The 22,454-nt window shown below is 39.1% G+C and overlaps 1 protein-coding gene across 1 annotated transcript in view; it reads right to left on the bottom strand.

The window, feature by feature from the left end:
- TMTC1 (transmembrane O-mannosyltransferase targeting cadherins 1) overlaps positions 1-22,454 on the bottom strand; it is a 273,784-nt gene that overhangs the window by 126,308 nt on the left and 125,022 nt on the right. The window contains exons 7-8 of the mRNA XM_072798473.1: positions 21,891-21,994; positions 2,040-2,229 (exon numbers count right to left, since the gene is read on the bottom strand). Coding sequence (XP_072654574.1) covers positions 2,040-2,229; positions 21,891-21,994 — 294 coding nt within the window. The remainder of the gene's footprint in view (positions 1-2,039; positions 2,230-21,890; positions 21,995-22,454) is intronic.

Here is a 22,454-nt window from a genome sequence, read left to right as displayed (position 1 = left end):
TTTAATTAGCATTTCCCTAGTGACTAATGATGCTGAGCATCTTTTTTTTTTTTTTTTTTTAGCATCTTTCTATATGTTTATATTTTTAATAGGCTTGATGCCCAGCATAGAGTCCAACACAGAGCTTGAATTCATGACCCCAAAATCAAGACCTGAGTTGAGATCAAGAATCAGACACTTAGGGCAGCCTGGGTGGCTCTGCGGTTTAGCGCCACCTTCAGCCCAGGGCATGATCCTGGAGACCTGGGATCAAGTTCCACTTCAGGGTCCCTGCATGGGGCCTGCTTCTCCCTCTGCCTGTGTCTCTGCCTCTCTCTTTGTCTCTCATGAATAAATAAATAAAATTAAAAAAAAAAAAAAGAATCAGATACTTAACCCAAGAAGCCACCCAGGCTTCCCTGATGAGCAAAATTTTTAATTCTAATGATGTCCAAGCTGTCATCCTTTTCTTTTATACTCTGTACTTTATGTTCCCTAAGAAATCTTCCCTCAACCCAAGTCCACAAAGACTTTTCTCTTGTTTCCTTTTAGAATTTTGCCATAATTAATTCTTTTGTTTAGAAGTGTGATCCACTTAGCATTAATTTCTAAGTGTACAGTATAACATAAGGGTTAAATGTCATATTTTTTCCTTGTAGATATTCCATTATTTCAGTACCTTTTAGTTAAAAGACTATCCCTACCCCATTGAATTATCTTGGTAACTTTGTCAAAAATCAATAAAGCATGTAACTGTCAGCTTACCTTTGGATTTATAATTCTCTTCTGTTTTCTACTCCCCTCCTGTGTTTGGGACATACTCTCCTGTCTCTTTACATGTCCAGTAATCTGATTAAAAACTAGGCATGTGTATCATACATTGCAGGGACTCCATATCCCATTTCATTCTTCTGAAATTTGCTGATTTTACTGTTTTAATATATAATGAACTTGCCTAGACTCAAAATGAAAAATCTGTTTCTCTGTAGAAAGTGGAAATTTTTGCTCAGGTTTTGTTTTGTTTTGTTTTTTCCTTTTGCCCTCCTTGTTGTGCCTGAATAGCTTTTCGATCAGCCAATGCTTTCAACAGAGGTTATACAATGACAACTCAAGCCAATGAAGCTTCCACTTTCTGTTGCCCAACCTGTGTATGGGTTAAAAAATTCATTCAAATTTCCAGCAAATAAGTAAGTCTCCCCAGCCCTTCAGTTTTGCTTGGGCTCCCTGGGGAGCCTCATGCTGTTTAGCAGCCAGTTATGAAGGCATGAGGAGCATATTATTTCAGCCCTTTCATAGCTCTCATTTCCAAAAGTTCCCCCTTAGGTTTCTTACTGCTCTGTAATGCTCTCACACCAAATCAGCCTCTAAGTAGTAAACCTGTGGGTTTTTTCCACGCCAGCTGGGTGAGGGGGTGGAGGTGGCGGTGAGGGGTAGGGGGCTGAGGGTATGGGAATACCCTCAACCAAGAAGTGTCTTATCCAATGCAGTAGCAGTTTTTCCTAAGTAAACATTTTCAATTTCTTTGCTGTGTTTGATCATTTTTGAAAATGCTGCATTTAATAATTTTTCCAGTTTTACAGTGTATTTTTTTTTTGAAGTGAGAATCACCCAACCAACTCAGGCAGGCAGGCAGTCATTAGTGGAAGTAGCATCTTAACCATATTTTAAGCACTTATGAATATATTATCATTATCTCATTTATCATTACATGAAATCAAACAAGTTACCACAAAAATTAGTCAACTATAGCAGGAAAAAAAAATTCTTGTTTGCAAACATTTATTTCAGATCCAATTTCTACAGGGTTGAAAGAACAGTAAAAGATATATAATTAAGGTGGCCATGATCTGTTAGCTCCATTAGGGTCTTTAAAATATTTATCACTTACCTGGAAAAATTAAAAATTAAAAAAAAATTTAGATGAAAGAGTAGATTCGATTTAGACTTAGACCACCTGGAGATGGGGGGTGGAAGGTGGGGTTGGGGTGGGGAAGGCATTACTAAGTATAGAGCATCTATCTTTAAATGCAGAGAGTTCAGTTGGATTTTAAGAAAATTACCTTGAAGGCTGCTAAACAATGAAGGCTCAGTAAAGCCATCACAACTGCCAGAAGGATGGTGGCTAAGTTCCGTACGTCCCATATGGTCTCTACCAGAGGAATACTGCCGACCTGCCAGTCATAGCACAGAGTAACAGGTGCAAGCAGAAGCCACACATTGAAGGCCAAGAGGTAGGAATAGGTAAGGAACCTGCGAAGAGAAGAACAACCACTGAAATACAACTCAAGGTCCATGATACTTTGCAAACATTCATTATCATGGTTTAATTAAATGGCATTTGTATACTGTCCGTGTTATCAGGAAAGACAAGGCAAGATGGAAAGCCACTCATTCATTTATTTATTAAATAGGCCATTTGGGAATATTACTTAACAGTTCCATGCACTGTGGTAGGTGCTGGCCTTTCAATGGACAACAAGTAAAGACAGTTTCCATGACATATATTTTAAAATGGTCATACAAATAAATACATTACATCCAGAGATATATGTCAAGAAGGAAAAGTCTGATGGAAGTATACGACAGAAATGCTGTTCTGCTAGTTGGGGGTCCCTGGGCAAGAGACAGACCTTTAAACTGTCCTTTTTTCATAGAGTCCAGGAAACTGCTGTAGATAGTAAACCATTTTACCATCTTTATAACAGATTGATCATACCAAATTATTTCAAAAAACTAAAGCATCTGTGGTAGGGACATGAAGTCTCTTATTCACAAGTGAAGGGGCTAGCCTTTAACAGGAGGGTAAGAAGTAGTACAGCCATCAGCCTGCTAAGAAGAACACACAGACCTACAGAAGGGAAATAATGAATGCAGGGGATGCTCCTCTTTCCTGGCTGTGTCTAGGTACAAAGGGAAGGTGAAAGGCATTCCAAGGGACCCCATTCCTTTTAGGGTAGAGGAAACTGAATTTATTTAAATGTGTTCAGTCAATGCAAATTCATTGAGTGGTGGTCTAGACCCTTGAAAACTATAGAACTATCAGCACATAACAAACTTCGTCCAAACCCATGCACTAGGGGACGCCAAACTCCAGCATGGCTCCTAGCAGCGTGAGGCACATCCCTAGGGTGACCCCGCCCCCAATAGAACGCTTGCCTGAGAAAGCCCGGTGCTATCAGAAGAATTTACTGTTGGCTCTAGCCAGTACCTGACAAGAGGCCTCTGACCTCCCTGTCTTAGAGCATGTTCTATAAAGGGGTTCCAATTTTGAATATGTATCTCCCATGACCCCCAATCTTTCTCAAGGACCTGAGAGATATGTCTTTAAAATGTAATCGTCAGGAAGGAAAGGGCCTATCGCCCAGTATCTGTAAGAGGATAACTGCCAGCCCACAGATACAACCAGCCTAAATGCACTTCGACGACCATTCCTTTGCAATCTTTCACCTCTTGGCCTCTTCTGAGCCCCAGCTCACCCAGCCCTCCCACTCTCCCTTAAAAATGCCCAATCACTCTGGCACAAATCAGAGTGGTGCTCAGCCCTCTCCTTTGCTGTCAGCTGTTACTGAATAAAATCTATTTTCACTGCTTTAACTGATGTCCAGCTGTGTTTCTGTTTGACACCCTATATGGGATTAAACAGAATAATTAGATAAACTCCTTGTCCTCAAAAAAATGCATAATCCAACAGTGAAAACAAGATATACAAAATTAAAGAAGAACAGTACACAATGTGAAGGAAAGCCGCCTGTCAGTTGTCACGTTCTTTTGGAAGGATGCTTGGATTGGCAAAGAGGTTAGATGGAATCATTTCTAACTTAGCTTTCAATACAAAGAGGTATTTCACCTTGAATTCTTCTCAACAAGCAGCTGCAAGTTGGGAACACCCTTCCCAGACCTTCCCAACTGATCTTCCATTCCCTCCTTTCCCTCTAGGATTGGCAGTTAACAAATCATCAGTGATGGCCAGGTGAGGCTTAGGGATGAGGATCACTCACTGTCCCGACTCTCAACTCCAACAAAGAAATGGGTTGAAGGAGTGGGGACCTTCCTTCCTTCCTACCTTCTCTTTCTTTCTTTTCTTTTCTTTCTTTCTTTCTTTCTTTCTTTCTTTCTTTCTTTCTTTCTTTCTTTCTTTCTTTCTTTCTTTCTTTCTTTCTTTCTTTCTTTCTTTCTTCTTTCCTTCCTTCCTTCCTTCCTTCCTTCCTTCCTTCCTTCCTTCCTTCCTTCCAGATGAGGATCACTCACTGTCCCAACTCTCAAACTCCAACAAAGAAATGGGTTGAAGGAGTGGGGACCTACCTTCCTTCCTTCCTTCCTTCCTTCCTTCCTTCCTTCCTTCCTTCCTTCTTTCCTTCCAGATGAGGATCACTCACTGTCCCAACTCTCAAACTCCAACAAAGAAATGAGTTGAAGGAGTGGGGATCTATCTTCCTTCCTTCCTTCCTTCCTTCCTTCCTTCCTTCCTTCCTTCCTTCCTTCCTTCCTTCCTTCCTTTCTTAAGACTTATGGGCAGCCCAGGTGGCTCAGCGGTTTAGCTCTGCCTTCAGCTCAGGGCCTGATCCTGGAGACCCGGGATTGAGTCCCACATCAGGCTCCCTGCATGGGGCCTGCTTCTCCCTCTGCCTGTGTCTCTGCCTCTCTCACTCTGTGTCTCTCATGAATACCTAAATACAATCTTTATTTAAAAAAAAAGATTTATTTATTATTTGAGAGAGAGAGAGACAACAAGTGACAGGCAGAGTGAGAGGAAGACGAATCTCAAGGAGACTCTGAGCTGAGCATGGAGCCTGAGGCAGAGCTTGATCTCATGACCCTGAGGTCATGACCTGAGCTGAAATCAAGAGTCAGATACTTAACTGACTGAGCCATCCAGGGGCACCAGGGGTGGGGATACTTCAGTGGTGTTTTCTAACTCTTTTTCTCTCAGTTGGTATTTTTAATAAAACATTAATGCTCAAATCATGTGGTATGCACTGAAAGCTTAATGAAGTCTAAGCTTTATTATTTAACAAAAATCAAAACAAAACACTGCCTTGTCTCTTTTACACTTGGGGCTGAGAAACTGTCTCATGAGAGAATGCCAACTCCACAGGAAGATGATTGGGTCACTTTGGGCTTTGTTTTTTCACAGAGCTTCTAAGTTGATGCAATCCACCTGTTAGCTCAGGGAAGATTTGCTGTGACTTGGCTTTAAAGAAGGTGGAACCATCAAACAGGAAAATCACAATGCTTTCTCCCTCACTTAATATCCAGGTCTTAAAAATTACTTTTAAAAAATGGTATCTCTCCTTCTTGATGTAATAGTTACCAGCAATGATTATAAATGGCTGCTAAAATTATTAGGTGGGAGCTGATAGGGTACTTTGTAATGGATGGATCACACTAAATCAGGTGCCTAGAACTGACTAACAAATTTTAACATCACAGAAAGGGAGACTAATAGCCAGATGTCCTCCTGATGGATCCATCTATCTCCACCTTTAAAGCAGTCTTGTCCCCCTCAAAAAAGAAAAGATTAAACTTGAATGTGATCAAGCCCTTTATTATCAGTTTACATCAAATAAAGAAAACACCAGAACATGCTGCATGACACTACAGGGATGCAAAGTGACAAATTCAGAATGTTGCCATTCCACAGAACAAATCGATGTCAGGTTGTCCAACAAATACACTGTAATAGGGGTAATGGGGAAGGGGGGTAGGACTGAAGAAATAAGAGGGCATCTGTAAGTCAGGTGAGACCTAAGGGACATATCAAACAAAGTGCAGTTATTGTTCAGGTGCTAATTCAAACAAATCATTATTAAAAATAACCCCTTATGAGCAGGAAAAATTGAAACATTAATCAGATATATGACACGAGAGAATCACTGTTAAAATTTACAGATGATAATGGTATTCTGGTTATATTTTTTAAGGATCCTTATCTTTCAGAAATATACACTTGAAAATATGCATATGAAACGATGTCTGAGATTTGCTTCAAAATGATGGACTGGGGTGCAGAAGGAGGTGAGGGTATGAATGAAACAAGATTGGCCATGAGCTATGATTTTGAACCTAGGTAATGGGTCTGTAGAGGTTCTTTATGCCATCTGCTCTACTTTTGTATGTATTTGTTATCATCCATAATAAAAACTATTTTCTTTAAGTAGGCGACAAAAATGCAACAGGAATATTTTCTTTCTTTATCTTATCCAACTGCAGCTTGACCATGGAATAGATGCAAATGCTAATGTGGATTTTTTTGTTTTTAAGGTAAGGTCCCAATGCAGAGTTTGAACTCAAGAACCTGAGGTCAAGACTTGAGCTGAGATCAAGGGTCAGATACTTAACGAACTGAGCCACCCAGGCGCCCCACTAATGTGGAAATTTTTATTTTAATTGTTAGGTTCACATTTTGACCTGGCCCTGAAAGTTGTCCTCAGTTTCTTTTTTTTTTAAGTTTTTTTTTTATTTATATAAGTAATCTGTACACCCAACATGGGGCTCAAACTCGTGATCCTGAGATCAAGAGTTCCATGCTCTTCCAACAGAGTCAGCCAGGTACCCCAGCTTCTTATATTTTCTAGACTTGCAATAATGCCAGGTTGACAAAAAAATGAATAAATAATAATATCTTTTCAGTTACAATCTCTGTGTAGCTATTTAGATTTTAAAAATGTTCATTGTCACTTTTTTATACTGGCTATAATTGAAATATGTTAAAACAGTAAAGTAAACCACAGAACTAAAAGCAACTTGCCTTCCTATAACACTAGAAAAGTCAGCACCATTAACTTACCCCTTTTAATACAGATGTATTGTCTCCAGAAACTCAAGAGATATCACTTACCTTGTAGTACATATGAATTCAGGTCAATGTTGCTAGTAAACTCTTTTTAAAAACTATTTGAAATACTGAAACAGCATTGGAAAATTTCTGCAAATTTAAGCATAAAGAAGCCACTTGAAATCTTGCCAAAAGCTAATTACATTTTAGGGGGCCAGTTGAGCTAGTGTAATCAGCAACTCAAGTCTTTCTTTTAACTCACTGACTATGAATTACATTTTAAACTAATCATCTTGTTTATTTCTGCTAAAATTTCAAAAATGGAATAATCTGTTGAATATCTCTGCCCTGCTGAGTTCTCTTTTTTTAAAGCAGGAGGAAAACCAAAATGAATTATTCACCCATTTTCTACCATGAATTCTGCTAATAGGAGGAAAGCCTCTAGAATATCTTACCAACAAAGTGGAATGGAATACACAGGAATTCAACTTGAACAATTTAGTCACGAGGTTGTGCTGACAAGCCAGGGAATATGGGAGAGGGATGAGGCTGTGGGGGAGCTGGTGTGTATCTAATGGCACCTGAACAAACTGGGTGGCTCTTAAAATCTAAATCTTCATTTTTTATCGAGAAAAAAAATGAGAATGTTGGAAGGGCAGAAATACACATAGATTCTGTTCCTCGTCTTTGAAAAAACCATTTTGGCTAAGAATTAACATGAGCCTAACCTATTTCCTCATCCTAGGAAGATGCCTAGCATAGGTACAGGTGAAAAAATCATGCATCTCAAGCAGAAATATACAGCACTTGCTTGTTTTATTTAAAAATGTTACTGCTCGGGCAGCCCCAGTGGCTTGGCGGTTGAGTGCCACCTTCAGCCCAGGGCCTGATCCTGGAGTCCCGGGATCGAGTCCCATATTGGGCTCCCTGCATGGAGCCTGCTTCTCCCTCTGCCTGTGTCTCTGCCTCTCTCTCTCTTTGTATCTCTCATGAATAAATAAATAAAATCTTAAAAAATAAATAAAAATGTTACTGCTCAAAGAATCCTTCTTTCTCATTCACCAAAAAGTCCTTCATTATTTCATAAACACAGGACACGGAGTCTCTTGTATACAGAGTCCTCTCAGGAAGGGCATTGGCTAACACTGTCAATAGACCAGAGTTCCTATAAACCACCTTTATGATGACCAGAATGGAACACCCCTCACTGTCCTGACTCTGCCACTAGCCCCTAAGTTTTGTGATCTGTCCTACCCATCCTACCTGTCCTACTGTCCTCTATTTCCAACTCTTAAGTTACCATTGGTGCTTTAAAAGGGTCTCCACAGTCTCACTGTGCCCCAGCAATAATAGCAGGCTTTTTTTCAGGTTATCCTGCTTCTTATCATCATTAGCATCTTCTACCTCCTATCATAACTAGCCAAAGAAAGCTACTACCCTTCTCCATAGACAGAACATCCTCACTGGAATTCAATAAATGTTGATTAATTAATTCTGCTCACTTTTCTAGGTGCTGGAGGGTAATAAGATCTAGTCTGCTACTCTTCAAAAGGGCATTTCACAGCATTAGTGGTAAAAACACATATACACATTACATAGTTGAGTAACTGGGGAAAAGAAAGATCAAATATCAATGAATTTCTAAGAAATGAGAGATGAATGAAAAATGGGAGATTCAAGGATGAATCTGCAGAATTTAAACAGGTGGAGAGATGGGAGATGAACAAGTCCAGGCAGAGCCACCAAATGGCTTCAAACTGTACATGAACATGATACTCTGAGGACAGATAAGAATATGGGTCAAATTAGAGTAGACAATTAAAAATGTGTAATATAAAAAATTATAAAATGACTCTTGCTAAAATGTCTAAAATGAAAAATATCACAACTGTATTGGGTGAGGATGTGAGGAAATGGGAACTTTGAAATACTCCTGTAAATTGAATGAAGCTACTCTGGAGAACGGCAGGAAGTGATAAATGCATAATAAATGCATGTGTGTTTTAGCAAATCTACTCCTGACTTTATACCCAACAGCACTGCATACAGATGTTTACCAAGAGACATTTACAACAATGTTCACAACTCTTCTTAATAGTCCCAAACTGGAGACAACCAGATGTCCATCTATAATAAAATGGATACATATTGTAATATATCCATTCAAAGGAAATCTACTCAGCAACAAGAATGACTACAACAACATGGATGAACATGATAATGATAATACAGAACAGAAACAGAAGACACCCACAAGAAAAGGAAATCAAGGAAAACCATCTATAGACAAGGACAGGGTGATTGGAAACAGGACCTGACCCCCAGGACACAGGGCCAGGGCAGAAAGTCACAAGGCAACCCCAGCTAAATGGACTATGTAGATGGTAGTCTGGCGCCATCATCCCTTTGCTCCTCCATAACAACAGACTAGAAGGTGCCAGGACTCTTCAGGCTTCCCAGGACCAAAGCCTAGCAGTACCACTGAATACTTGCTGATTCAGCATCTGGGAACAGAGATGGCAAGACCAATTCCAAACCCTTAGTGAAATCGAGAAAGAGATCCAAAGGACTCTCACCAGCTTCTCACTGTATTTTGTTTTTAAAGTTCTGCTGGATTATAAGAACCAAAGCTTTAATCAAACCAGCTCAATAAAAGGTAAGGTTACTTTGGGGCACCTGGATGGCTCAGTTAAGTGTCCAATTCTTGATTTTAGCTCAGCTGGCAATCTCAGGATGGTGAGATGGAGCCCCATGTCATGCTCTACACTGAGCCTGGAGCCTGCCTGAGGGATTCTCTTTTTGTCTCTTTCCTTCTCCCTCTGACCCTCCCACACGGTGTGTGCATGCTCACTTTCTCTCAAAAAATAAAAAATAAAAATAAACAAAAGAAGAAGAAAATAAACAAACAACAAACAGAAGAAGAAAAATGAAAACAACAAAAAAATAAAGGTAGGGCTATTTTAAAATGTCCCAGAAGAATCCAAAGACAATGGGACATCTGGGTGGCTCAGTGGTGGAGCATCGGCCTTTGGATCAGGTCGTGATCCCGGGATTCTGGGATTGAGTCCCACATCAGGCTCCTCATCTCCCTCTGCCTATATCTCTGCCTCTCTCTGTGTGTCTCTCATGAATAAATAAATAAAATGTTTTTTTAAAAAAATCCAAAGACAGAAAGTAAGAGTAAAACCAGGTTTCTCATGAACCCAAACTAAGTGGCTACCATTAAGCAAGGCAGCACAGCCTCCCTTTGGGCCACAGGCCTTCCTCATGGCTGCCCTGCTTCTCCGTATTTGCTCCATCTCATGGGCTTCCTGGAGCACCTGTTGAGAACTGAAACTGGAGCTGGTTATGAGGGCATCCCCACCTCTCTTTCTCCCTTGTCCACGCACAATCGTCACTACAGTCTTCACAGCTCTCTCTCAGGTGTCTGGTTGCTGAGAACAGCACCTCTCAGCTCACCACCTTCTGGAACCAACTCTCACAGGCCGCTGAACTCCAGCTCCTGCTGACCCTCCAGGTCCCAGCGAGGATGTCACATCCTCTGACAAACCTTGCCTGTCACAGTCCGCTGCTGGGCCTGGCTGGGTCCCTTTCTGTGTTCCCACAGCCCTGCCTAGGCTCCCACACTGCCCTGTGAGTGAGTGTTCATGTGTCGGTCTGCCCACAAAGCAGAAGCTCCTGGGGGCAGGGCTGTGTCTCATGGATGGTTATTTCCCTAGCACTTGGCTTTTTAAATGGATAGATTTGGTGGATTTTAATAAATTAACCGGATATTAAAATATTACCTAAAAATCCAAAGTATTTCCATTTTATACTTTTGTTTTTGTCCTGAATCAACCACTTAGTTTTTATATGGCCCTATAAGGGCTACCCGCAGGGTTTCCAGTTGTCCAGGTGGGTAGCTAAAGGGTGCAGACTGAAGATTCCGCTTTCATGTGGCCCCCTCAGCATCCAGCATGGGCTACCTCATGGCATACCATTGGAGTGAGGAATGCATAAGGAAAGACCCCTCTCCTCATATGTCACAGAAGCATCATTAAAAAGCTATGCCAGCCTTATATTTTCTTATTTTACATTAAACTGCAATGAATATAGTTTAAGTGAGAACTCTTGTTACCATGGATAAATAATAAAGTGAATCTGAAATGTCATGAGGTCTCTCTGACCTTTATAATGTGCCATTAATACCATTACTCTATTAGCAGAGACAGCTTCATCAGAGTAGGAAAAACTTGAATTTCAACATGTAAGACTGTCAGCAACAACTTCTCACATATATATATATATATATATATATATATATATATGCCAACAAATAAATGAGGAAATAACACTTTCTGCAAAATAAATACTTGGTTCATTTCTTACCTAAGATCTGTTTCTTTCTATAAAGCATTTAACAGTATCTTTATTTCAAACCAACACACTTTCTCTCACGGAACATAGGTTTGGTTTTCACTGAGCAAACTCGCACTGTTTACTATGCATTGGGCAGAGATTTCCAGATATCCAACAGAAGAATCCTATTGATATGAACCATATCCAAGAACATTAAAAATCCCTTAAACATGTACAGCACTTTCTAGTTCATGAAGTATTTGCATATAAGGAGTAGCTGATCCCCCACCACACTCCCTATGAAATAGGTATTAGCCTTATTTTTGCAGTTGGGAAACAGCTTTATGGACATGTGACTCATTCAATGTCCCACAGCAAACCCATAGCAGAGCCTCCACATAAGACACTGTTCGTTGGCTCCACATGGAATTCTGCATCATAGTCTTCCATTCACGCATCTTTATTAGTGTAGAAAAGAAATACAATGGATCAGATATTGGTAATTCATGGAAAAGCGCCTGCCTGAGTCGCTGACTTATTTCTTAAACAGTGAAGCCTAGAAGAATTTCAGCTTTTATATTAAACCAAACCAAAACAAAACAAAAAACAAACGCTACCTTTATAGTTAAAGCAGGGCTGACAAAAACTTAAAGCCAGTGTGTGATCCCCTCTACAGCACAGTAAACAGATGACTGCACTGAAATAAATGTTTGTTAGAGCATCACACAGCAAGAAATCGAATCCTTAAATAAAAAGCCTGGGCTTGGCATTTTATTCGTTGTGAAAAAGCAATCTTTGTCTTTATGTTCCAATGTTAGGAAAAAAGAAGTGAATTGTTACTTCAATTTTTATTAGCTTCTCAGGGATTTAAGATTCTGATACAAACATGATATGTAGATTCAGAGGCTTATATAATTTTCTTTAAGAAATGAAGCATCAATGAGTGATCCGGACCTCCAACAACCAATCCCTAGTCCTGAGGCAGCAAGTGCTCCCTCCACGAGCTGCCTCCTCAGGCTCCCTCCCCTTTTCTCTTCCCTATACTTCTCCCCTTCCCCTATATTTCTCCCCTTCATCCCCAGGGTCCAAGACAAAATAGGTCAATTACTATTACGTGGTGTCATTTCAGTTAGGGAAATGACTCTCAGTGACCTTGATAACCTCTTTCATCCCCAAGAAGCTACTTTCTATGAACATAATTCAAAATATATAATGGAGACAACAGCCGCCTTGGCAGAGAGCTCTTCAGCCACAGAGGACACATTTTATACCTGAGGATTTCACCCAACTGCCTCCAGAACCACTTAGGTTCCTGGTCAAATAAAGAGTCTCTTACCCAACTATTCTTTCAGAAATTCTGGGACGTGAACCAGGAAACCTTTATTTTTAACGTACTTCCCTGGGTGATCCTGATATTGACCCTACTTTGGTAATCACTGCTTTAAAAATCAGAGTAACTTCAGTTTCAATTCCAAAAAAAACACATGTAGGGGGACCCCCTAACACAAGGCCCAGTTGGTTGCTAGAGCAAGAACAGAATATAGCTCAACTGAAACACACAAGGCATTTTAAAATAATAATTTACATTTGAATTCAATTTATTCAGAGTTTATTATGAAATAGCCCATACGTTAGGGGGTCCAAGAGCTATAAAGATGAGGAAGACATAGTGCCCCAAGGCTGTAACAATTAAAACCTAAGGTTTTGGGATCCCTGGGTGGCGCAGCGGTTTAGCGCCTGCCTTTGGCCCAGGGCGCGATCCTGGAGACCCGGGATCAAATCCCACATCGGGCTCCCGGTGCATGGAGCCTGCTTCTCCCTCTGCCTGTGAATCTGCCTCTCTCTCTCTCTGTGACTATCATAAATAAATAAAAATTTAAAAAAAAAAAAAAAAAAAAAAACCTAAGGTTTTGTTTGTGCCTGTTTGAAACTATCAACTGAAAATGGAAAAAGAAACTTCTTCAGAAGGAAGGGGCTGAGTTCTACCTTCATCTTATTATTTCCTATCTTGATGTTTTCCTACAAAGTAATACAAGCCTTTGCCAAGTTTTCAGAACAGCAGAAATAGATCTACCCACTTAAGTAGATATATTCTATGTTCTTATCCAGGACCATATCTCATGAAAATACATGATGCTGATAGGGGGCCTTTATATTCTTTCACTGAAAATCCTATTCTATTTCTTGAATTTGAAAGACAACCATTTACAATATCATAAAGGCAATACTTCTTCCATCAAGTATACACAGCTTTACATCCTGTCCCCTTCTGATCTGTCAGATGGAAACCAATTACTAGGGAGCAGCTGCAGAGAGGGGCTTTAATAGTGGATCATTGTGTTTTCACTTCTGCAGGCTCCAGCCCTATGCAGAAGTCATCCTTAATTTGGGCTTTTGTTCTTAATTTTAATCCAAGATTTACAAGATTGAATGTTGAAGTATCACATTTCTTTTCTTCTCTTTTTTTAAGAATTTATTTATTTATTCATGAGAGATACAGAGAAAGAGAGAGGCAGAGACACAGCCAGAGGGAGAAGCAGGCTCCCCATGGAGAGTACAATGCAGGACTCGATCCCAGAACCCCAGGATCACGATTTGAGTCAAAGGCAGATGCTCAACCATTGAGCCACCCAGGTGCCTCTTGAAGTATCACATTTCTGAAGAGATTTAATATAAACAGATGAGTAAATCCTGGGGCAAAAGACAATTCTGTGACAGAACAAGTTGCACATAAACCTCTTCTATCACTTCTCAAATGCAGTGTACCAAAATTGCAGAAGCAGAATCTTGGGGCATTGGACCCCAGAACTGAAACTTCAACATGATTCCCAAGTGTTTTAGAGACTCATGCAGGTTTGGCAACCCAAGTGGAGTAAAATCATAAAGCCCTGGATGGCTGTAGTCAGGGCACAATTTGGGGCAGCAATTTAAAAGAAGTGTCATGAGCATGCATGGTCTTGGGCTCTAAAGCACATTTTGTTCACATGGAACTCAAATTGAAGTTAGTCTTCACACCCAAAGGTAAAATGCAGTAAAATCCTCCCACCACTCAAAATCAGCTGAACAAAACATGAGTTGGCAGAGTAGAAGAAACCCCTAGACCAGAGGCAGAGGAAGGCTGTGGAGGATGTGGTGTGGGCTCCATGCACCACTTACTCCTTGCCAGCCTGCTCATCCTTCACCCTCTCAGGCCAAGAGCCCCAGTGCTTGATTTAGGCCAGTGCTGTCCAATGGAAATACAACAAAAGCATACATCATTTCAAATTTTCTGTTAGCTACACTTAAAAAAAATAAAATGAAACATGATAATTTTGGTAATGTATTTTGTTTCAGTAAGTAGACTTAAAATATCACTTCAACATATAGTCAATTATTAGTGGTATATTTTAATTTCTTTTTTTTTCTTACAGGATTTCATCTCCAAAATCCCAGGTAGACTTCATTTATCCTCATAGCACATCTCAATTCAGACTAGTCACATTGGAAGTGCCCAGTAGCAGCCTCATGTGACTTGTGGCTCCCACAGTGGACAGTACAGATCTAGACAATTGCTCTCGCTCTCATCACTCTCGCTCTCACTCTCTTTCAGCTCTGCTGTACTCAACTTGTCCTGGATTTTATCCTTTTAGGTCAGGATTCTTGCTACAAACTCATGCCTCAATCCTTGGCTTTAGGTTTCCACTTTCTACTCTCAAATCCAATCCCCAAAGTTTCAAATGCAAAATTTTCAATCTCAAATTGCTGAAATCACTACCATGGTATTTTTTTTTATTTTTATTTTTTGTCCTTCTGTTTCAGTACATTTTGGGGGGGCATGTCACTACTCATGCTCTTTCACTTCTGGTAAAAACTTCTGTCCTGGCCCTCGTTCCTACAGAAATTCCATGTGGGATGAGAAGGATGGAGGGATTTGGACATACGAGGGCAATATTTTCTTAACTGTAAAAATTTTTTTAAGTAATTTAATAAAATCTGAATTTAGGGCAATTTCAAAGAAGATAACAGAGAATCTCTTGTGAGTTATATAAACAATATTCTAGCTATAGTTATCTGGGCATTCAAAGGTACAAGAACTGTGAAAGACTCAGAAAGGAAGCAGGAGAGCCAACCTGACAAAACAAAAAATGGACAGAGTTTCCTCTTACTCCCAAGTAAAAAACCAGATTCTGAATTCAAGAAAAGAGCACTCGGGATCCCTGGGTGGCGCAGCGGTTTGGCGCCTGCCTTTGGCCCAGGGCGCGATCCTGGAGACCTGGGATCGAATCCCACATCGGGCTCCCGGTGCATGGAGCCTGCTTCTCCCTCTGCCTGTGTCTCTGCCTCTCTCTCTCTCTCTCTGTAACTATCATAAATAAATAAAAAAAAAATAAAAATAAAAAAAAAAAATTAAAAAAAAAAAAGAAAAGAGCACTCTTACTAGAGCAAATTCACACTCTGCTGGAAATAACTAAGTGTATAGCCTGTGAGTGCGGAGCAGTTACTGTGAGTTTTATATCAGAGGAACCTTTCTGCACTTACCTGAGTCTTCATGAATGGGCTGGGCTTAGACTGAGAAACAGACAGCACAGGTAAATAGGATGGATGGGGGTCTGGGAGGGTCCCAGGATTCTGAGGTGTTAGGTTGTAGTGGTTCAGGGAACATGCTTGAGAAGGTTCTGGCAAGATCTTCTAGAATCAACAATAAAAAAACTCTGAGGTAAAAGGCATTTAGGGAACTAAAGCAGGTTAAGATGGTTAATGTCTAAGGTTAGGGAGGAAGGGCAGAGGGGTATAAAGAGATGAGCCTGAAGAGAAAAACCATGGTCAAAACTCCTTACTCCTTATCCTAAAGAGTACAGACAACCACTGACCTTTAAATATTAAGCCAGTGAGAAATATCATTTGGAAATAGTGTGGAAGATATATTAGAGGAGACCAAACTGTGGGGAGAAAGACAAGTTAGGAGGATTTCAGTAATACACGTGAGAGACCACGCGAAGCTTAATGAAAATAGTTGCAGCAGGGATAGAGACTGTGAAAAAATTCTAGCAGCATTAAGATCAAAGGTATAGGACTACATGACCGCTTAGAGGTGAGGGATGAAAGAAAGGTAGTAGTCAGTCATGATTACTAGGTTATTTGGCTGGGACAACTGGGCCCAAGGAACTTGCTTGTCAAGAGAAAGCCATGCATGGGACGCCTGGGTGGCTCAGTGGTTGAGCATCTGCCTTTGGCTCAAGTTGTGATCCCGGGGTCCCAGGATTGAGTCCTACATTGGGCTCCCTGCAGCGACCCTGCTTCTCCTTCTGCCTAGGTCTCTGCCTCTCTTGTGTGTCTCTCATGAATAAATAGGTAAAATATGAAAAAAAAAAAAAAAAAGAGAGAGAGAGAAAGCCATGCAAACTATAGTATCTCCTCCATTCTTTAAATTCTACTTACACTTTTCTTCTCAGGTCTAAAATGGAAATGTTTATAATTCAATGTCATACCATTCAACTAATCGACATAATCTCAATTAATTATGGGTTGAAAAATTTATTGATTAGTCACATCAAATTCTTTTTTTTTTTTAAAGATTTTATTTATTTATTCATGAGAGACACAGAGAGAGAGAGAGAGAGAGAGGCAGAGACACAGGCAGAGGGAGAAGCAGGCTCCATGCAGGGAGCCTGATGTGGGACTGGATCTGGGTCTCCAGGGTCATACCCTGGGCTGAAGGCGGCGTTAAACCGCTGAGCCACCCAGGCTGCCCGTCACATCAAATTCTTGACAGCTAATACAATCTGAATGTTTGGGTTAAAATGGAAAGGCAAAAAATTAAGAACCTTACTGTCAGTGTATTCTGATAATGATGATCCTTCAATACTTTATTGATTTACCTTGTGATTTGACACGTTCAATGATAAATAATCAAGTATAAGAAATCAAATTCTAAATTTGACTTAAAATTCTGCTTCCAAATTACTGTTAACATAAACTGGATCAAAGTGCGATTTTAAAAACATTAAAAATTTAATCCTTATATAAATACACAGTGAAAATAAAGGTTTATATAACTGTTTAATAAGGCAACCAGATACTTGACAAAGCCAATTTAAAAAGAAAATTTGGATTAAGCAAAGCCTTCTTAGATATAAGCTCAAGCAACAAAAACAAAATAGATAGCCTGGATTTGATCAAATTTAAAAACACTTGTGCTCAAAAGGACACCATCAAGAAAGGGGAAGAACAACCCACAGAAAGATAGAAAATGTTTATAAATCATGTACTGATAAGCAACTTGTATCTAGAATACATAGAGAACTATTACAACTCAACAATAAAAAGTAAATAATAAAATAATAAAAACCCTTGATAATAAAAATAATTAAAAACTGGTCAAAGAAAAAAAACTGGTCAAAGAATCTGAATAGACATTTTTTCTGAAGAAGATATAGAAGTGGCCAATATGCATATGAAAAGATGTTCAACATCATTAGCCATAAGGGAAAAGCAAATCAAAACCATAATGAAACACCACTTCATACCCACTTGTACAGCTATAATTAAAACAACAGAAAGATTGTCAAAAAGAGAAGTGTTGGTGAGGATACCAAGAAACTGGACCCTCAGATACTGCAGGTGGACATGTAAAATGGTACAGCTGCTTTGGTAAGTAGTCTGGAGTTTCTCAAAAAGTTAAATACAAAGTCAACTTCTATGGCCTGGCAATTCAACTCCTAAGTACATTAGTGCAAGAGAAATGAAAACATACAAACAAAAACTTGTAAGTGAATATTCATAGCAACATTATTCATAACAGCCATCAAAGATGAAAGGTAAAATAAAAAGTGCTACACCTATACTTTAGCATATTACTGGGGAATTAAAAAAGAATGGGGGCAGCCCCGGTGGCGCAGCGGTTTAGCACCGCCTGCAGCCCAGGGCGTGATCTTGGAGACCCGGGATCGAGTCCCTCGTCGGGCTCCTTACATGGAGCCTGCTTCTCCCTCTGCCTGTGTCTTTGCCTCTCTCTCTAGCTATGTCTCTATGAATAAATAAATAAAATCTTTAAAAAAAATAAAAAATAAAATAAAAAAGAATGGAGTATGAATACATACTACAACATGGATGAATTCTGAATACATTACGCTAAGTGAAAGGAGCCAGTCATAAAAGACCACATACTATTTGATTCCATTGATAAGATGCATTCAGCACCGGTAACTCAACAGAGGTAAAAAGCAGATTGATGATTATCTGGGGTGGGTGGGGGAGGGCTAAGAAAAATATGAAGTAATTGCTAATGGATAGAAGATTTCCTTTTGGGAGATGAAAATGCTCTAAAATTGATTGTGATGATGGTTGCACAATTCTGTGAGTATAGAGAAAACCACTGGATTGTATACTTTAAATAGGTGAATTGTACAGGATGAAAATTATATGTCTATAAGGTTATTAATAGATATATAGATAGAATATATATAAAATATATATAAATGTATATATATATATCAATATACTCCAATTAAATTTGAAAAAATTGGGTTATATGGTCCATGACAAAATAAAAAGGGATGAGATTGATAAATTAGACACAAATTTGTTCAGTGTCCTACAAGACAACAAAACTATAACATTTGAAGTCTTATTTCCTACTACAGAGAAAATAATCACACCTAACCTATTCCATATGTTAAGTTCTAAGTCGACAGAGTTATAAAATATAGTACTGTAGGTGTAAATAAGTCAAAGCTGTATTCTTCTAGGTTTGTTAGACAATGCCCTACATTACAGTAAATATCACACAGTCATCTGTAGTCTTATTCTCATGTCTTCGATAATTCTTTTAACAAAGGATTTTCATGAGCAAACCACAATGATTTTGCATCCCAATGCTGGTAAACAGAAAATGACAGAGTATCTCCTCTAACTTAGCTAAACACATGGAAACAGATAATTTAAAAGTGAAGAAATCTCAGAACTAAAGCCACAAAAAATCATCTGAATGAAACAAGGGAAAACTTGCCCAAGTAACTCTTAAAACTCTTAGGATTTTTTTAATTACATGTTAATAACTATAGCAATCTTTTACAGTAATAACTATGCTAACTATTGCAATATAGTAAAAACTACAGCAATTATTAAAGAAAGAGAAAGCTAGTCTGAAAATTCTCATCTGATAATAGAGTGTAAGTTATTATATCGATTTTAAAAGAAGATATAATACTTGCAAGATAGAAGCAAAGATGCTATAAAAGTTGTTTGGAGTTTATAAGCTCAATAAAAGAGGTGGAATGGCAATGAGGCAGACTGACACAGCTGGATGACAAACCTGTGATTAGTAATGATGAGCTCACAGAGCCTGCCAAATCAGAGCTATTGCTCAGCTGATGAGAAGGAAAGAAAACCCAACAGAACTAGGAAACAGACCAAGGTAATCCAATTTAAGAATCTTCAGCCTACCAAAGGTCAAACAATTATGCAAGCAGAATAGAAACCTTACTTGAGAAAGGAATTAAAGACAATTTTCTGGATGCTCAAAAGAGTCAATTATAATGCAGCCACCTCAGAGGAATGTGAAAAGCCATTTATAGCAACTGTCATTGAAATGTCCCTGAGTATCTACGTATTTTAAGCATGAAATGCAGAAATAGAAAGACATGGGGTTTTTTTTTGGGGGGGGGCGGTGGGGAGCAGAGAGAGAGGGAGAGAGAATCTCAAGCAGACTCCACACTGAGCACAGGGCCCAATGTGGGACTCCATCTCACAACCCTGAGATCACGACCTGAGCCAGAAACAAGAGTTGCATAGTAAACCAACTGCACCACCCAGGTAACCCAAGAGGAAAGATATGTTTTTTTAAAAGAAAAAAGGGGAAGAATATATGGGTGTTAGGATATTGCGTTCTATCACTTTATATTGATCAAATGACCTGAAAACAGTCACGTAGATGGATTCACAGACCGAAAGTCCTTGATGAAATGTGTATCAGACACCTCTGCAAAAGTATATATTATGCCATGGAAGTGAAAGGCAGGACCTGGCAAAATGACTGGTCCAAGATACTAATTTTAGCCAGAGGTTTCACCAAACAATTTTTTTCTGCCACCAGTAGGATAAAAATGTAACTGAATACCCCTGGCGTCTAAGCAGTATGGACAGGAGGGGATCAAGTCAGAGACCAAAGGCACCTGGCCTGATGCTAAGGTCCACAGGGTAGGTGCTTGTTTGCCAAAGACACAGGAGTGAAAATAACTGGTTGGTGAGTTCACAACAGTCTATTCTGGGGGTGAATGTAGCTATTTAAGGAGCTACAGAACCTGAAACAATTTATCAATGAGCTAAAAATATCCAGACAAGGATCCTGGAAATTTTGAAAGCCAGTGAGAGCTACCTAAGAAGGACAAGCAGATTGCAACATTAACAAAAAGCTGGGTAGAGAGGTCATGATTAGTGAAACAACAACATTTTTAAAACCATAAGGCATAAACAACTATTTTTAAGTGTCTAGACTACCTAGAAAAGATAAGACTAGAGGCTGGATATGATAGGATTTCTTAAGGCACACTCAAGATTCTTTAATAGAAATATATGTCAGGGGACACCTGGGTGGCTCAGCGGTTGAGCGTCTGCCTTCCGCCCAGGGTGTGATCCCAGGGTTCCGGGATCGAGTCCCACATTGGGCTCCCTGCATGGAGCCTGCTTCTCCCTCTGCCTGTGTCTCTGCCTCTCTCTCTCTGTGTTTCTCATGAATAAATAAACAAATTAAAAAAAAAAAAAAAAAGGAAATGTATGTCAGAAGTAATGGAAATAACTGTGATGTGATATTTTTGTAAAAATGGGCTAATCAAGTTGGAAGTTATTTTTTTTTTGAAGGGGAAATTACCTTTTTTTAAGAAAGGAAGAAAAGAATGGGAACAATAAAGGAAAACAAGACAAAGAAAATAGAAGTGTATCAACTGAAACATATAAAATAAATGAGTCAAATAAAGCAAAGATCACCGCCTGGAATAGAAACAAAATCCAACAATGTATTCTCCCTAAGAGATACAAGTAAGCCAAACTATAAATGGGCAGCAGATCAAAGTTTAAGACTTATTGTGTCTTTGCAAACACAAAAAAGTGAAGGTTACTATTATGAAAATGATATTAAATGTTAAAAAGTATATATAAAACTATAAAAACTTAAGAACAGTGCATCTTAATGTTTAAACATAATAGCAACAATATATCCTGAAGAAAAGTTTTTAAAATTGTCAAACGTAATTATAACTGAAAGCCTTAGCGTGACATCACAGCAGATTGAACAGATAAAGAATTAAAAACCTTCTCAATGAACCAGATCCATCGATCAACATCACTTCTTAATCCAATATCTCTAAATCTCTTAGGGACAAACAGTATGACATAATTAGCCATTTCTTAGCAAAAATTACTGTTTTATTCTGTTTTCCACTTTCATCCTCTCCACTGATTTTATGAAGAGTTTTAATGTGCAATCAGCCTCTTTGTGCTTCTCTGTGCATTGTTCTGTAACGTTTGCCACTCAGTAAATATTTATTATTGATGAGTGTTCAATAAAATACTTGTTGAATAAGCAAATACATACCAATAGGAGAACATCAGCAATAAGCCTGGCAAAACAGCACCACCAGTTGAAAAGAATTGCAAATGTATAATAGTTTCTTTTCTCCCTATGTCCCAGACAGAATAAAACCATTCTTTCCTTAAAATGCAAAGGCAAACTGATATTTAAGATTATTTAAAACAATCTAATAAATACCACGTTAAGCTAAAAAAAAAAAAAAAAAAAAACCCAAAAATTACGTTAACTGACCTCGTTAGAATGTAAGGCGAAAATGAAGCTGGATTATCCTGCTCTGAAAAGAGGGGCATAGATCCTCCCATTATCCACAGACGGAAGTACAAAACGACAGTCACCTTCAAAGAAAAGAAGATTTGGTAAGAAAATCATTGTTTTTTGGGAGTTAAATCCCACCTTTTCGAGGGCACTTGTAGATGCTTTATAAATATTTTGTTTTCACAGTAAGCATTTCTATAAAATCCTAACACTCAAGATGAGGAGGCAAGATGGAAACAGCTGGGTAGGGAGAGAAGTATAAACAATGAAGGTGTTGAGGGAGAGGCAAGCAAATTCTTAATTACAGCTGTCAGTATCAAGCATTTACCAGCTGTTATCCACTGTGCTAAAGATTTTCCATCTCACCTGCGGCCTCACAGCAACCCCAGAGGTAGATGAGAAAGCTGACGCTTAGAGGTAATTTCCCCAGAATCCCACAGCTAATAACTGCAAGATCCAGGAAGTGAACCCATGTCATTGGCCAACCACTTTCTTAACCATCCCATTTACACAGCCCCATGAAAATTAATTTAAAGTACA

The sequence above is a fragment of the Canis lupus genome, chromosome 25 (genome assembly GCF_048164855.1).
Source record: "Canis lupus baileyi chromosome 25, mCanLup2.hap1, whole genome shotgun sequence".
Lineage (NCBI taxonomy): Eukaryota > Metazoa > Chordata > Mammalia > Carnivora > Canidae > Canis > Canis lupus.
This window is presented reverse-complemented; position numbering and strand designations above follow the sequence as displayed.